The sequence below is a fragment of the Anser brachyrhynchus genome (genome assembly GCF_964034855.1).
Source record: "Anser brachyrhynchus genome assembly, chromosome: 2".
Classification (NCBI taxonomy): domain Eukaryota; kingdom Metazoa; phylum Chordata; class Aves; order Anseriformes; family Anatidae; genus Anser; species Anser brachyrhynchus.
The window spans coordinates 99,097,370-99,114,184 of record NC_137695.1 but is presented as its reverse complement, the minus strand read 5'-3'; the positions used below and the strand labels follow the sequence as shown (position 1 = coordinate 99,114,184).

The 16,815-nt window shown below is 43.8% G+C and overlaps 1 protein-coding gene and 1 long non-coding RNA gene across 11 annotated transcripts in view; one reads left to right on the top strand and one right to left on the bottom strand.

Moving 5' to 3' along the window:
• The window catches only part of ZNF516 (zinc finger protein 516), a 186,062-nt gene that overhangs the window by 27,945 nt on the left and 141,302 nt on the right, over positions 1–16,815 (bottom strand). For all 10 annotated transcript variants that reach the window (XM_080578639.1, XM_080578634.1, XM_080578642.1 and 7 more), the window contains exon 3: positions 4,774–6,261. In XM_080578639.1, coding sequence (XP_080434765.1) covers positions 4,774–6,261 — 1,488 coding nt within the window. The remainder of the gene's footprint in view (positions 1–4,773; positions 6,262–16,815) is intronic.
• LOC308189042 overlaps positions 6,268–16,815 on the top strand; it is a 36,843-nt gene continuing 26,295 nt past the window's right edge. The window contains exon 1 of the long non-coding RNA XR_013945975.1: positions 6,268–16,783. This is a non-coding gene — a long non-coding RNA (uncharacterized lncRNA). The remainder of the gene's footprint in view (positions 16,784–16,815) is intronic.

Below are 16,815 nucleotides of genomic sequence, written 5' to 3'. Positions count from 1 at the left end.
ACAACTGTCAGCCTTCATCTAGGCACTGGCTGACAGGCCAGGCACACACAGGACTGCAAGAATGCATAAATTACATTGAATTAAAAAATGCTCCCCATGATGTGCCCGCACCAGGACTGGCATGTCAGGTGTGCGCTTTTCAGAGCAGCTGGATCCACTTTTCAGCCATCACCCAGCTTTGTCAAGCAGTACATCAGGCAAATCAAAGTGACTCCAGCGTGGCGGAGACAAGTCACATGGATAATAGGAAGTGAGTAGGACCAGAGCCCGACTGTCCCCCCCGGGCGGCAATACCTCAGAGACAAATGCAGAGTGAGTGGAGCCATCACAAACTGATCAAACCTTTAGCCCCTGCCTACCTGCCTGCCGGTGCTGCTTTGACCCCGGAGCTCGGAGGCACAGACGAAAGACATCTGTGAATGAAAGTGTCATTCCGGACATTTTGAGCTAGTCGCGGCGCAGCAGCCTTCCTCCAGCCCTCGGTAAACATGTTTTCTAGGCCATTAGCATTTGTGGAAAACCGCTCAAACCTCTCCTTTTTCTCCAAAGGTCAGTTTACAGTATCTGACTTAAAGGGCTGGTCTTTGTCTTTTTGCTGCTGATCAAAAAAGACACATTTGACTTTTATTGGGCTTTTTAAAAAAAAAATAATATGGCTGAACATCATCTTTTCTATTTTGGTAAAACGCCCTCCTCAGAAGGGAAGAGTTGATGTTTTCATTTGCCACTGGAGTACTTCGGCTTTTAAAGAAATTCTCATGGGGTTGTCAGCGGAAGTGAAGTTTCGTCTTTTCTTTCTTTTTTTTTTTTTTTCCTCCTATTATAGCATTTTAAATGAATAAAATTGTGAACAAAAAAGTGTTATGGAAAAAAAAAATATTGAAAATCAAGTGCAGGGTGCCAGAGGGCACATCCAAAATACAGACTGCTGTACTTCAAAGTGAATGGAAAAGGAGATGGGCTACCACTTCCTCTGCTTGTATGGCACCAAGTGTCCTATGATGATTTTTACCACAATATAGATTGTGAAGAAAAGTCTGGCTACAAAAAAAAAAAAGGGGGGGGGGGAACAAAACCAAAAACACACCCTAAAATCCTACAGATGATTTCTCATTTCATAACAGCACCTCCTGTAGATGGCAGCACAGCCTATATTATATAACTGAACATTCATCTCCAAATTCCTGGCACTCAAATACAAGATCATGATTTAGGGCCAAATCCAGATCACACACACACACACAAACACACGCACAAAATCACATCAGGTTCAATGAGAGCTTCACAGTTAATAAGACGGATTTGCCTCGTGAGGTAGCAAAGGTTAAAGCGGATTTCCTGATATGTTACCAACATTTCCCCCTCACCGGCCAGAGCTACAGCTGCAAGCTCGAGACCAAAGCTAAATGAAGTGCAAGGAGGGACCAGAAGCAGCCCTTGCTGGACCACTGCCCCAAGCAGCAGCCTGCAGAGACAGGTTGGGCTCTGCTGCCAGGAGAGCCCAGGAAGCTTGGGCTCCTTGGATGGCTTTCTGCCACCTCTGGGAAGCCCTGAATCCCTCCGTACCCCAGGCCTCCTTTCTAGGAAAGATGAGTACACACTTCTCCAACTCCTTTTTGTGATGCTGTGCGCTCTGGGAAGCAGGAAATGGCTTTTCTGCTACCAACGACAGCCAGAACCATCCTATCCTGTTGTTTACAACAACACGAACAACTACCACAAGAGCCCAGAGGCCTTCAGGACAGTGAGGCTATTTCCTACTCCATCCACACATGCCGCACATACACCCTAGCGAGCGCAGCTCACTCAACATCACAGGACACCACTGCCCCAGCCAAGGAACCTGCACACCTCAACCCCAGGAGGACAGGGGAGATGGGGCAGCCTCAAGCCAGGTCCTAGAGAGACTTGCATTAATGGCAGGCTCTGAACCAAGCCCCAGAGTTGTCACAGCACTCGTCGTAGGCCCAATCTCACGGCCTGCGTGGAAGTGCTGTTCCCACCCGCATCTTGTGCTTTGAGGAGGGAAGGCTGAGAATCGCTGTGGTAAGCTAAAAGCATACAAATGCGGAGGAGAATGGGTTAGCACTTTCATCCAACCCCTCCCTGGCACTGATGTTATGGCAGTTATTTAAAAAAAATAGGTGGAAAAAAGTGGATGGCTTCCAGGTATGTTTGCCGTTGTATTTCTGAAGGAGCGTGTAAGGCTTTTGACTCCTCTGAGCTTTGTGCTATGGGCGTCGCTGTTGCAAGGTAATGCCCCCCTGAGCCATCACTCAGGACACAGGAGGGTGAACAAAAGAGGGTGGATGACTGCAGGTGCTGGCAAATCCAGGTAGCTGGAGGTGACCACCTGAATGGGGGCTCCTGTGAAAACAGTATTCAAAGTTGGCCTCAAAGGAGCCCCAGGGAAAGAGCGCATCTGCTGCCATAACCCATCCTTTCCTAATACCGCAATTCATGTAAATACCATGAGCAAAACAAATAACTATTATATGCAACAATGAGATTTTCCCTGCGAGCATTTGGGAAGTTTGGGCAGCGCGAAACGAACCTAGCCTAAGTGCAGAAAGCGTTGCGTCTGCAGCTACATCACAACAGCACGTACAACTTACTTTCCAAGGGCATGCTGGAATAAACACAAATGTAAAAGGAAGGATCCCAGAAATAAACCCAGCCGCTATAAGGGAAGTTAAACCCTGCACAACCATGCACTAAAATATTCTAATATGGTCCAAGATGTGGGTATATTAGCACCAAACACCCAAGTAAAGTTTATCAGGAACATTCAAGTGGGAAAAAACGTGACAAATAGCATATCTAAGTGGGATTTCTGGTTGTCGTTTATGTCATGATTGCCCTATTCACATTGCCGTATGAAGACTTAATTGTATGATGCATACTGACAGAGGGCTCAGTCTAGGACCATGTGTTATTTCAGACAAGGTTCATTTAGCTTCCTCTATTTGCGGTTGGTAGGATCTTGTTCCTTTTGCCTGCAGCAGCTTTTTATTTTAGTGCTATGAAAAACAGCCATCATGCCAATTGGTTCGAAGAACCATCAACAACCTGGAAGTTGTATATAAAATGAAGACAAGCTACATTAAAAAAAAAAGTTTCAAGTTCTGAAAACTTGATTGCTGTAAAACACTTGGAATGAAAGAAGAGATTTCAAAGCAGAGATAGGCACTAAATAACTTCCAGTTAAAGTGTCTCTGGAAATCACTGCCCAGCAAAAACATTTTGGCAATAAAATCCCTATTAAAAACAAAACAAAACAAAACAAACAAACAAAAAAAAACAGGTAAATAGAGACCTCTTTGGAAATCCTGCCCTTATTTTATTGTGCCCCAGCGTTCCACATGGGTTTCATGATAGTTTCAATAAGCTTCATGATAGTTACAATAATTACACAGCCTCTAACCACCTGCTGAATGATCAATAGTAATAAAAGTCATCTCTTATGCAGCATTACTGTTTACCTGATTAAAAGCGACAACGGAGTGGCTGAAAGGTACACCTCATGAGCTATTTCAGACAGATTTTGCCTCTGTCTTCTCCAACAGACCTTCCACAAAGACCTGACTGAACATCATGGCTCCTTTCATGCCTCACAGCTGCCAGAGCAGTCAACTTGCGTACACCTTCTGGGACCTAGACCACAACTTAAGGCTGCTGGCTTCTGAATGTCCTGTCATCCCCCTTACAAAGTGGGGTCACAGGCTCCATTTCACACACTCCTTTGATGAAATAGAGAGCATTATGTCAGGTGAGCATATTAGCTATTTCCAGTTGTAGGAGTAAAGGTGAGAAACAAGTACTTTTTGTATGTGAAAGTCAGTTCTTGCACAGCTTCTGCTAACAGAAGTTCTTAAAAAATTGGATGGTTTACAAAGGGCAAAAGCAGGGACTGTGGTTCCCGTTCTCCACCCCCACACACCCACCTCAAGAGTAATAAATCAGTGTGATTTTCAGTTTCCACTGAGGCAAACTAATTTTGGCAGATAGTCAGAAGAGTATGGTTTCAAATGCAAATGCACAGGTTTCTTATCCTCTTCCTCCCCCCCCCGCCTTTTTTTTTTTTAAATGTGGCGGTACTTTTTTAGTCCTTAAACTTTAAACTCGTTATTTGAACAGCAGCCTTTCCAGCTTATGTGAATTAGCAGACACATATTCAGCTATACCTCTTTTTAATTATAAACTAACAAATAGATCAAAAGAATCGTTTGAAAAATACTATAGTATTTTTTGATATGGACAAGGAGATCTTTAGACTTTTGTCAAGAAAGACAAAGGACACTGACAAGTGATTACCTCTCTGTTGTTGGAAGACTTGTTTGCAGAAAAAATTGAACAAAACCTCCAAAATAACATCACAGATAAGCCCCAGAGGATGTTTATTTTGCCCGAAGCAAAAAGATTATGATGTTTGCCAGCACCAGCATATCAGTGGGATCATAGTGTGACAGCACATCTGTGTAACTCTAGCCTGCTTGAAGGGAGGGGACGAAGCAACAGGAATACTCCAGGTGGAACCAACTACATTTAACCTGTGACAGAAATGTCACACAGTGCATGAGGGGGGATGCTGCAATGTTAAAGATCGGTAAACAAGTCTATTCAAGCCTATCCAGAAATGATAGAACAATGAATTTATAATCCCAACAGCTAAAAGGAGAAGGAGGAAACTGCAAAACAACGTGCTGTGGCTCAAAATGAAGAAGGAGCAAGCAAGCCACATCCCCAGCTGTGGAAGGGCTTATGAAATCTTACCCGCATGATCCAGGACAGGGCTGTTGGCACCACAGGTTTGGTACAACGAAGCGAGGTCCTTTGGAATGTATGTTTTAAAGATATTTAAAATGTCCAAACGTTTCTCATGCCCGTCTGATCCCGGATCCTGTTTGCTGGAGTGTAAAGCCGAAGAAATTCCTGCTGCGCTAGGCTGGGGCTGCATCAGTGGACTTGCTCGTGCCACGGCTGTGCAGTTTGCCAATGTCCTCATCTCACTACCAGCCTTTATGTGAGACTCCCTCTGAGGCACCGATGGCTCTTCGTGTTTAGTGTACTGCTCGCTTTTGCACAGGGGATGATACTGTGGTGGTGGGTTGAATTTGGCCTTCACAGAATCAGACGCACAGTGCTTACCTGAAGGGACAAAACCAGTACTTCCTTGGGGGACCACATACTTTTCCACCTGTTTACTGTTGCTGGACTGCGTGCTAGGCCTGGATATGACTGTCTGAGTAGGCGTTACACTTCTGCTATATGCTCCCATTTGCATAAGTTTGGAATTTGCTTCATATTTATTTTTCAGCAGAGGCTGTTGTGCTGCTATGCTGTATTGCTCCTGGGAATGGTTTAATTTGGGCTGTCTGTACCCATCAAGACCTGATAAGCGTGGACCACAGTGGCCAAACGCATGGCTGTCCTTTGCCTGATGCATACTCCCAGACTTAGCAGTCATCCCAACAGGAAGAGAGCTGCTTTTGGACCCTGGCAATGCACTTGGCACTTGAGTGCGTGTAAATCTGGCAACGGGCAAAGGCTGGCATTCCTTGCCCCCGAGAACGGGAGGGGGGCCGGTACGCCCACTCCTTGCCAGAAAAACCAGGTTGTTTTTAATACTCTTGAATCCATTCTGTTGAACCCAAAGGGGGACCATCGAGTTACAGCTGACTTTGTGCAAAACTCTTTTGTGCATCCACAGGACTTCAGGGTAGTAGGTCTTGTGACTGCAGAAAGGACATGGGTAGATAATTAAAGCAGCTTGCAAGGATGTATTCAAATTTTTATTGCATGAATTATCCCTTGTTGATTTTTCACTCAAATCAAGTGGAGCTGCCTCGTGAGCTTCTGCACCTTTTTCTTTTAGAGGATGATCCCTGTGTAAGTCTAGCAAATTTTCTCTAGAGCGACTAGCTTGCACTTCAAGTGACGTTTTCAAGTCCATGACCATGTTTGAAGATGTCTGGCCCACACCCGAAACAAAGCCAGCAAAGTGACTGGAGCAAGAAAGCCCTTGGCTGTGGTGAAATGCTGGCATCTTTATGTCTACAGAACCTTTCAGATCGTGGTATTTCGAAAAGGGCTCCTTGATGACACTCTCCAGTGCTGACACCAAAGCTGGAATCTCTGGCTTAGAATCATTGGCCTCGTTTTCTCTGGTGTTGCGGCTTCCCAGCTTTGGAATTTCCTCCAACTGAGATGTTACCATAGGGGTTTCCTCTTCAGAAAAATTGCAGTGGTATGGCTTTTCATCTGAATGGGACAAACAAAAAATGTAGTTGTCATTTTGTGTAAAAAGAAGCACAACAGACGAAACAAAATTCAAGAATACAGTATAATAGATGGAAAAAAAGGCAAACTTTGGTATTAGTATTGTAATGACATACTACAAACTAAATGTACTGTATAAGCAAGAAAATCACCGAATAAGACACAACAGTTCAATTTATTTTTAAAGATCACTGTAAAGTCTGGATAAACTCTCAAATGTTCATGACATTTTGAAGAAAGAACAATTCAATAATATACCCATGTTAAAATTCTGGGACTGTGAGAAAGATAAACAAATATGCAGCCATTTAATGCTTTAACAAAAGCAAAGATAATGGAGCCAGATAAGACTGACCTAGTTAAAGGTCTGTCAGCGTTTCCATTACAAGCCCCTTTTTTTTCCAAAGGGTTTATAACTCAGCAATAAAAATTGGCTCCACACTGAAACCAAGCATATAAGCAGATACAGCATACAGAATAAATTGCTCACTTAAGAAAGACTTTTGCAGTGGCCCAATATAAAAGATGAGTTATGAAGAACGTAAATTCTGAATTTTTTGTCCGTTAGTTTAAAGCAGATACATTTTTATTTTAACGTACGTTTATGTTTGAGTCAAACTTTAGGTAAATTTTATGACTGCTCAGTCCACTGAGAGATAAGGAATTCAACATTTTCAGCCACTGAGATTACAGAATTCAAACCAGACTCTCAGTTCTTCCCAGTTTCTTCTTTGCTTCTCAGCTCTCCAGAGCAAATTTATCTAACACATGTCCTGGAAAGGGAACATACTGGGCAGTAATTAAAGCAGTTTAAGGGGGAACAGAAGAGTATGATTTGTTTTGCTCGGAGCACGGCTACCTCCACCCGCTCTCACAACAGCAGAGCTGCTGATAAAGTCGTTGAATCCCTCCAAATCAGTTCACAAATCAATTCCAGAGAGATTTTCATCACAGCAGTAATGCTTACTTCACTGAATCCATTTAACATGTAACTGAATTGAATCATCTGACAAACTTTCAGTTTCAATTAACATGCAGTTAATGAGCCACTGCCAGGCAAGTGTAAGGAGCCTATGCTCCATCTAAAATGTCACCAGTCCAAAGCGATCACCATATCCGGAGGAGTGGTGAGAATGGGAAAGGAGTGAACTGCTCTGTCGCTGCATATCCTCTCCCATCAACTCAGAAAAGGCAGTGCTTCAGAAAATCAAGTGCTGTTCCTTAGCAGGACGCAGTGCCACGGGCATTTTTCTAAACGGCACAATGGAAGTACGGCTTCAGCTGGAGTCTCACTGCAAATAAAGTCCCTTTAACCTCGTCTTCAACTCAAGCCAAATAAATAAATAAATAAATAAATCGTAAGGTTTTGTTTAATTTGAGGTAATTAGGTTAAAAATAACCCACAGATTTGCAGTCCTGCAGGGCTGAGTGCTCACTCTGCTAAGATCATTTTCCTTTCAAACTCTCTAAGGGGATAAAGCCAGGAAAAAAACATACAAGAAAAAAAAAAAAACCATAACCCCCAAACTTGTTTTTCCTGTGTTACAGGGGGCATAGCTTTGGGAAGGCAAATGCCCAGCACTACTGGCTAAATTTACAGTTTGAAACAAAGACACTGCATGCAGCAGTGAAATCTGACACTGCACATCTGTGTTATTTTCAAAGCACATCTGTCAAAGCCCAAAATATTTGTGCTCTTAAATAAGATTTTAAGGCTTCCCTTTACGATCACAAGGAGCGGGTCCTTTGATCATCGTAGTAAATAATGAAGGAAAGCAAAAACAAATCATTCAATCACAGCAGTAACTCCATGGGGGCTGAACCAACCTCCTGGCTAAGCCGAGCCCGGCGCAGGGAGCAGGGGAGGTGGTGAGCACCCCCAGCCCCGCTCTCGGGCCTGGTCCCTGTGGCCACGATGACGGAGCCCTTCCACAGGGGCCAGCAGATCCTGGGGAGCTCTGCCTACTCCTGGCACCCTTTGGGTGTCCCTGGCTTCGTCAAAACCCACAGAGGCTGCCATTTCAGCCGAACTGACTGAGGCGAGCTGATGACGAGGTGGGGAGGCAGTTTGGTTTGGGCATGGACTTGAGGAGAGGAGGAGGAGGAGGAGGTGGAGGAGGAAGCAGCAGACAGAGCAACTGTGGGTATATAGCCTGGGAGATGGCTACAGTTCTTTTAGGCCCTCGGGTTACTGCAGTCACCAAAGCAAAAGGTGGAAACTGCAGCACAGAATAGATGTGAAAACGCCGGGAGGCAGTGATGAGGTAACTCTGGGCACTGCCTGTAATCACCACAGCGCTGAAGTCAGATGCTGCCAGTGTAACGTATGAGAATTTGGAAGGTTAGTACAAAACACGGCTCCTAACGCCTTGTAGTAGCTTCCTGCTCCATTCAGTTCCTCTGATGTCTTACACAAGCAATACCAAACATACCAGGAATAATTTTAACAGCTTACTTCGGGAGCCTCAATAGCACTATTAATTGCTCAAGCTGCACTTCTAGCAATAAATAAAAATGAAAAATAAAAATACACACTAAACAAACAAAGCCTTGCCTGTCTTCCCTAAGCTCTGCACACACTTTCCACCTGCAGGCCAAATCACACTTTTCCCCGACAGCACAAACACAGCCTAAACTTCTCCCTAACCCCCTCCTGCCCTCCCCAGGACCCAACACCACAGACACCCATCAGTTCAAAAGGCTGCCCCATACCCCTTTGTATCCCCCTGGTGTGCTGGGCAGCCCCAGCTGGATGCCGGCGGGCAGCAAAAGCCAGGGGGAGAAAGAGGATGCCAGGAAAGGAAAGAGAAGCCAGCACACAACCCAGTGATATCGTCAGAGCCTTTTTAGAAAAATAGATTAAATTTATTTCTGCCTGCTCCCAGCCGCTTGCCCCAGCTGAAAAGGGGTACTAACAATCCTTTTAAATCACTGGTATAAAATATTGCTCTAACCAGTGCAGTGCAGGCATTACTGTCACCAGAAACTTTCGAGATTTTATTATGGCCAGGTCAAAGCAAAAAGCCATGAATGGGATGCCTTTTGCGTGATCTCCAGGGACTATAACTCACGTTCCCCATTGAAAGACTTCTTGGCAAAGCACTCTCTCACTGTCTTCCCTTCAGTCCCTGTCATCTTCTCATTTTTGTCTCAATTCCTTTGTTTCTTCCCCAAAACTGCAGTTTACCTCTTATACTTGAGAGTGAGAAAGGTCCTTTTACCACAGCCCTGAAGTGTTACAGGTTTTGGATGTTGCAGACACCTGGCCAACAGTTGAAGTGGAGGAATTTCGTGAAGTGCTCAGGATGGAGCTGGCTTCTGATGCCACCTCATGCCTCCTGTTTGGACTTGACTTCAGGTATTGGTGTTCTTAAATTAGATTTTAAGGCTTCTCTTTGGGATTTTTTGGACATAGCTTCAGAGACCCCAGGAAAGCAAAGCAGGACACAACACTCAATTATATGGGAAGCCCAGGTCTAGAAATACAAGAACACTTGGGGATTCAACCACTTCTTCAGAAATATATCTAACTGCTACCCCTTAGTCATGTACCTTACACAGGCAGATGAAAACAGCTCCCCTTCCCCACACGTAACCCCCTTCTCTCCTCCTCCCTCTCACATGCACAAACTCCACTTATTTCCTCCCAGCTCTGTTCTCCACAAAACCAAAATTCAGAACGGGCCGCACAGCTGTTTTAATTCATGAGGCTTCCTATAAAGTAAACCAGGCTACAAGCCTGAGGACAATGAAACCGTGATTTCTATTCAGAAGAGCAGAACTGTCGAGAAATTGGCCCCTTTTCTGGCTAGCACCGCAACACTAGGAGTTGAAGGGAAAGGAGCAGATGTGGTGTGTTTGATTTTCAGTAAACATTTGATAGTGATTTGCACTTTTGAATGCTCTGGCTTGATTTGAAAACTGACTGAAAATAAATTACGATAAAAGCAAAGGACAACATTGGAAGAAGGTGCAATATTGCAAAGATCTACATTAGCTCCTATTTCACTTGGTATTTTCCTTAATGATCCAAAAGAGACTCTAGACGGTATGCTAACTTAGGTCTCCAGGAAATATCTCATTTGGAGGAGCTGCAAAAATAATGGGGACAAAGAAGTAATGCACAGGGACTTGCAAAGAATAGAAACACAGTCTGAAAATAATCAAATTGGATTCATTCTGGGGAAGAAAAAGAAAAAAAAAAGGCAAGCTAAGACAAGTGAAGGGAAACGATCCAAAAACCTATGCAGTGGGAGGGCGAAATCTGGGAAGGAGCAATGCTGAATATAACAGATGTTACAGTAGACAACAAGTTAAATATGAGTGTACTAGGTGAGGTTCTTCAGCTTAGCTTTCACAAATAAAAGCATGTTATTAAAAAAAAAAAAGAAAGACACTAAAACTACTCCTCTAAAAAAGAGGCATGATGGCCATACCAGTTGCATCATTATATATGCATTAAACATAATATAAACACCAGTCATGGGCAATATGCAAAAGCCTGCAATAAGTACCACACAATGACATGGCAGGGGAAAAAGGCAAAAAGCAGTTCTGCAGCACAGATTTGAGGCATTTTACCCTGTGAAAGGAAGGTCCAACAAAAATACGCCACGCACCCAGAATATCAAGTATGGACAAGTTCGAAGGAGTTTCAAAGAATCGCGACAGAAAAGTTACTGACTACAAAATAAAGATGAAGAGTTAAACGTCCCCAACCTCGCTGGCGGAAGACAGCAAGGTGACAGGCCAACGCCTGCAGGCTCCTGAGGAGTGCCAGGTTCCCAAAGAGAATTATGTCATCCTGAGCACTGGAGTGTATCACAACAATAAGATATAATCGCGCACAGGAAAACTCACAATGAACAGAAAAAAAAATCCCAATTATGTGTATGTGCAGCTTGTAGAATAAATGTCAAGGGAAGAGTGGAATGTGAAACTTACACAGACAAAACGCTGCTTATGCATGATAAAATTCAATCCTTTTCATGGGGAGACAGAAAGCATGACTTACTCCTGCCCTTCACTCTACCCACACAGCAACCCCGAGCCCCTCGTAAGCTAAATCCACATACTACAGCTACATTGTAGACGCATGCCAAACCCAGCCTTTTCATACTATATCCCTACATGGTTAGCCAAGGAAAGGACTTGTGAAAAATTCACTGGTCAGCCTCTGATCCTGTTTAACAGTCGGATGATCCTCCAAGCGTGGGCTGGGCTGTTCAGAGAGACCTGTTATCTGTTTTGCAGAGGATGATTTGTCTTACGCTGATGATGCCGTCTCTACAAGTTCATGTCCTCTACACACTATGCGTCACCTCCTCCACTTTCTGCCCCAGCTGCATCACACAGCAGAACCCCAACGTGGTGCTAAATAGGTTGCGAGGCAAGAGACAACTCCTGCATATCTCTCAGGTTTCCCTACAGCACAAGGCCACTTGCTGCAATGAGATACTGGGAAGAAAAAGTTATTTTGCTTTGATATGAGAGCCAGCTTCTCATCTGCAAAGCTCACCTAGCTTTATATGTTGTTAGACGTTTTTAGATGCAGCTGCAACAGCTCCTCAATAATTCACAAAAACAGATGAACACGGTTAAATTGGAATACTCAATACTGCATGACAGGGCATGCTAGCAGATAAGAAGGTAATAGTGAAGGGCAGAAAGCACATGATCAACTAATATCCCTGCTTCCTCTTGAACTAATTTTAGAACAACAGGGAGTGTTTTTGGCTAAGGTTTGAGGTTTTCGACAAGGCATAAACCCAACGTAAATCTTGAGATTCAGATGTTGACCAGTGGAGGTGGTTTATCAGTCTGCTAACTCACCTCACCCCGCAGTGATTTCACTGCAGCTGTGCCGGGGGGGAAGTGGAGTAACGCAGCCCTGAACCAGAGCCCAGCAGCACACAGAAGAAACAAGTCCTCGACTCTCCAAGAAGTCCTGAGTTTCCCAGTCATCTGGTCACAAATGAGAAGTTTGTTTCTGTTTAATAGCACGCTGCTTCTCCTTATTGCTCTTCAGCAGTTTTCTTTTCTTTTCTTTTCTTTTCTTTTCTTTTCTTTTCTTTTCTTTTCTTTTCTTTTCTTTTCTTTTCTTTTCTTTTCTTTTCTTTTCTTTTCTTTTCTTTTCTTTTCTTTTCTTTTCTTTTCTTTTCTTTTCGTGGCTAGATGTTGTGGACTTACTTTTTCCTTTCTGATCTATTAGTGTGTATTTGTAACAGCTTATACATCCTTAGCAAATGAACCCAGATAATGGGAATGTCTGATTTCTCTTAATAATGAGATACCATTTTTAGCATACTGATCAGACTAGCTGCCCTTTGTTTTAGCTTGTGTTCATGGTCTCTGTTCTCCCTTCACATACCTAAATCTTAAGAGTTCCTAAAATGAACTCTCATTTATTTTTTAATCTCATGGCCAACAATTTCAGGACAAGGACGCATGATGGTGACTGCCAACTTTCAACCAAATACTTCCTAAAAATGGATGTAGATGACAAAAAAGCATCATCTCACAAGTACAGAGAGAAGAACTGCAGTTTTGTATTACTGGTTTGGGGAGTGGGGCCAGGGAGGGGAAATTATTACGTGAGCAAGGCAATTTTAAGCCTTTAGGAACCTTACAGTAACTTTTTTTTTTTCTTTTCACTCTTTTGTTCCCAAGCAGCACTATCATGGTTTCCATATTGTGTAAATGACTAACACTTGGAGCCCTAAACTCAACATGTATTATAACTGTTATGTTTCTTGCACATTTGTTTTCAGGCTTCCCTGTTCCTTCTCTGTTCCAGGAACAACAGCTTTTGGAGTTATTCCAAAGGCCAGCTTGTTTTATTTTACTATTTTTACACTCTACAGCTTCTAATTTTACCTGCACGTCACTTTTTATCCTCGCTGTCCAACACCTAAAATATCACGCTGCCCGAGTTCTCCAGAAACCACGTCCCCAGCGTGCAAACAGCCAAAGGGCCCTTTGTGCTGCTCACTTCTTCACAGCAGAACTGCGAGACATTCCACGAGATGAATGAGAAAAATGCCAGCCCAATCCGCCCCTCATAACACTCTTGATTCTCCATTTGACTAATCTCTCCTGCATTGTCTGGGAGGACACCTGCTGCTTGTGAAAACAAAACCCACTGAGCTCTTACAATCTGGGCAGCAGAAAACATGAATAGGCGACCATCAGACTAATTCAATAAAGTTTGTTCAGTCCCGGACTTCACATGTTGATTTTTTAGATTATTTTAGGTCGTTATTATTATTATCACTGATACTGACTGCATTAGTTTTGCATTTTGGAAAGAATGTGAAAGGTCACTGAGCTGATCAGAAAAATAACACAAAAATTTTAGTTGATTAAATTTGAAACTTAACCTTTTAATATGAGTGAAATCTGAGTCTGAGAACAGTTACGGTAAAGCACACAAAAGACCCCTTCTACAAGGTATTCCCTAGCTCAGTAAAATTACAAATTCCTTTGCACAGCAGAAATGCTTTAGAGTTATGTCACACTTCAAGGATCAGTTTTTTTTTTTTCCTTTTCTTTTTTAAAGGGGCTTGAAACCATCTTCCATCCACACAGCTACAGATGCAAATGTCAGCAGGTTTACTGCAACTTCAAGCACTATCAGAGAGTATGCACCAACAAAGTAACTGAGGAATTAAGTGGGAAAGGGTATCAGGTCCAAAGGTTGTCTGCAGCACATGTTGTTAGGTACTGGAGACACCAAAAAAAAAAAAAAAAAAAAGAAGCATGAAAGCTTACAGTGAACTTTTTCTTTCCAGCTACTTGTATACAATTTTTCATCAAAGAATATTTGGCTCTGTTATATTGGGTACTGATGCTACAAACCTTTCAAAGGCCAACTGATTGCAAGAGCAACTCCATGTGCAAATTACTCCACTTTTCCTTTGCATAATATCTTCCTATCACCCTCAGCTTCACACAGGTGCTCATCCAGCGCTACAAGCTTTGTGCTGAAGCCCAAACACAAACTCTCTTCTAGCACCAGGTACTTTGGGACCTGTCTCCCTGGTATCGGCCTCCCAAGGGTCAACATGGGCTTTTATCTGAGGGTGAGGGAGAGAAAGCATCTGCAGTAGAGTGTATAGTGAAATAAAAGTGTGTGGGGGGGTAAAATGGCTGCTGCTGGCAGCGTGCTACAGAGACCCTACGTTTTCAATGTTTATCATGTCGCTCCATACCTCCTCACTGGGACTTTTGTAAGGTATTGGATACATAGTGCAAAGGAATTTGGGGCAATGGCAGAGCTAACAATGACTTACCAACCCTCTCCCTCTGTGTTTCTCAAAAGGAGGTGCACAAGGGTAATCTCTGCCCAGCAGTAAGGGAGAAGTCCCACTAAACAACCTGTACATCTGCAGGCAAAGCCGCAGCCCTTGTTATCAGAGTATTTCCAAGTGCCTTTTTCACCCGTCATCCACACCAGCTTGACATAGGGGTATTTTACACTTCAGAAGAAAGCCTGTCCTTTAAATGCAGAGCCATGGGGAGGCTTCAAAGAGGTGCCAAGCCTCACACAGCAAGGCTGCAACTCACATCACGGCTGCATCCTTCTCACATCCCCAGCAGAGCCCCGGGACATGCTGTGTGTGTGTGGCCACCTCGACTGTCACCAGGGGCAAGAATACAGTAGGGGGGCTGGCATTGTGCTGCCGGTGCCACCTGCAAGCCCGTGAGCAGGGCACTGTGCCCCATGGCCCCGCTTTGTCCTGCGAGCACCAGGTGTATCTCATCTCCTTATCACCCATCAGGCTGCTGCAGCTACAGCCAGGCAAAGCACGGCGCTGGGAAACTGAAGTGAATGGTCCATGTTCCGCAAAGCCTTCTCACCGCTGCCTCCATGCCACAAACCTTCAAACTGGCTTTCCTCCTTGGAGGAAACTTCATACACACGTACACACACTCTACAGGTACCTTAAAGGAGGCTGTAGCGAGGTGGGGGTTGGTCTATTCTCCCACGTGCCTGGTGACAGGACGAGGGGGAATTGGCTAAAGTTGCACCAGGGGAGGTTTAGGTTGGATGTTAGGAAGAACTTCTTTACTGAAAGGGTTGTTAGGCATCGGAATGGGCTGCCCAGGGAAGTGGTTGAGTCACCATCCCTGGAGGTCTTTAAAAGACGTTTAGATGTAGCCCTTAGTGATATGGTTTAGTGGAGGTCTTGTTAGTGTTAGGGCTGAGGTTGGACTAGATGATCTTGGAGGTCTCTTCCAACCTAGACGGTTCTGTGATTCAGTCCCAGGGATTGAACCTGAGTGATAACACCACAAGGGTTTAATTAGTACAGGTACCTTCACAGTCATTTCACCTGGATCTTGAGGGGGTGGTAAGCGCTTATCTACACATTTTGAGTAAAAGAGAGAGAGAGAAATGAATACTTGCACAGCACCAGTGCAAAACACTTGCAGGGACGGCATGCCAAAAATGAAAACTACAATTTGGCATTGCCTTACATGTTGCTGATCATAATGTACTTAAAGAAAATTATGGGATATAAAACCCTTGGAATGCTCTGCAAAATTAGGAAGTGATTAGGCCAGATGATACCAATTTGACTGTAACACAGCTTTGTCGTAATTCCAGGCTTAATAGCAATGCTGTATGAACTGGTCCAAAACCTAAATGCAGTACTTCCAGGGCGCACTGTAGCTGCTGGGCATTTCATTGTGTGTGGCCCTGCTTGTTAACTTTGGTGCAGGTAGAAGAGGGAAGAAAAAAGGGCATAAGACTATTAACACAGCAGGATACATAATTAAATTTGAGAGGGTTAGATTTGGGTGGGGGTGTTGTTTTTTTATTATTATTATTTAATGCACAGAAAGAAGCCCAAATGGCTTTGATGCAACACAACTACTTGCAGAGGAGATGGAAAATTATGACTCAGATTTTTTTTTTCTTTTTTAAGCAAGTGGCAGCCTGCCTGTACAGCCACTCCAAACACAGAACGACACAGCTGTAAATCTTTCTCGAGATTTTCCCTTTCGTTCCAACAGTCAGACATGCCACAATGTCTGCTCCAGAGCGTCTTCTTGACCACCACCTGTTCCTCTTCCTTCAAGTGTATTAAGGAAAAAGGCTTTCCAGGCCAGGACTGTGGGCTGGCAGCTACACCATACAGCTTAACATTCCTCAGCCAATATTTCATTTCTCCTATCATTTGTTAAGCATGGCTAACATATTGCCATACATCATAAAACTCGTTACTAGAGCTGCTCAGTCTAAAAGCAGAGGGTACAGCTGTGCTGCAGGCCAGCCTTCTGCAGAAGTACCTCAGCTGCAGCCAACAAGCCCAACGTGGTAACAGAGGTAGCAGAGCTACAGAAACACAGAGCTCCCTCTGCATGAGCTAACTTACCTTGTTTCTCATACTAAAGGCCATGCTACCATGCTGGTTCCTATGTTCACCGACTTAAAGGCAGTCAGGGATCTCTACTCTGCACGTCAGTCATGTCAAATGCAGTGGCACATCACTGAAAGGTGAACTTAGATTGTTATTTTGAAAGTAGTAC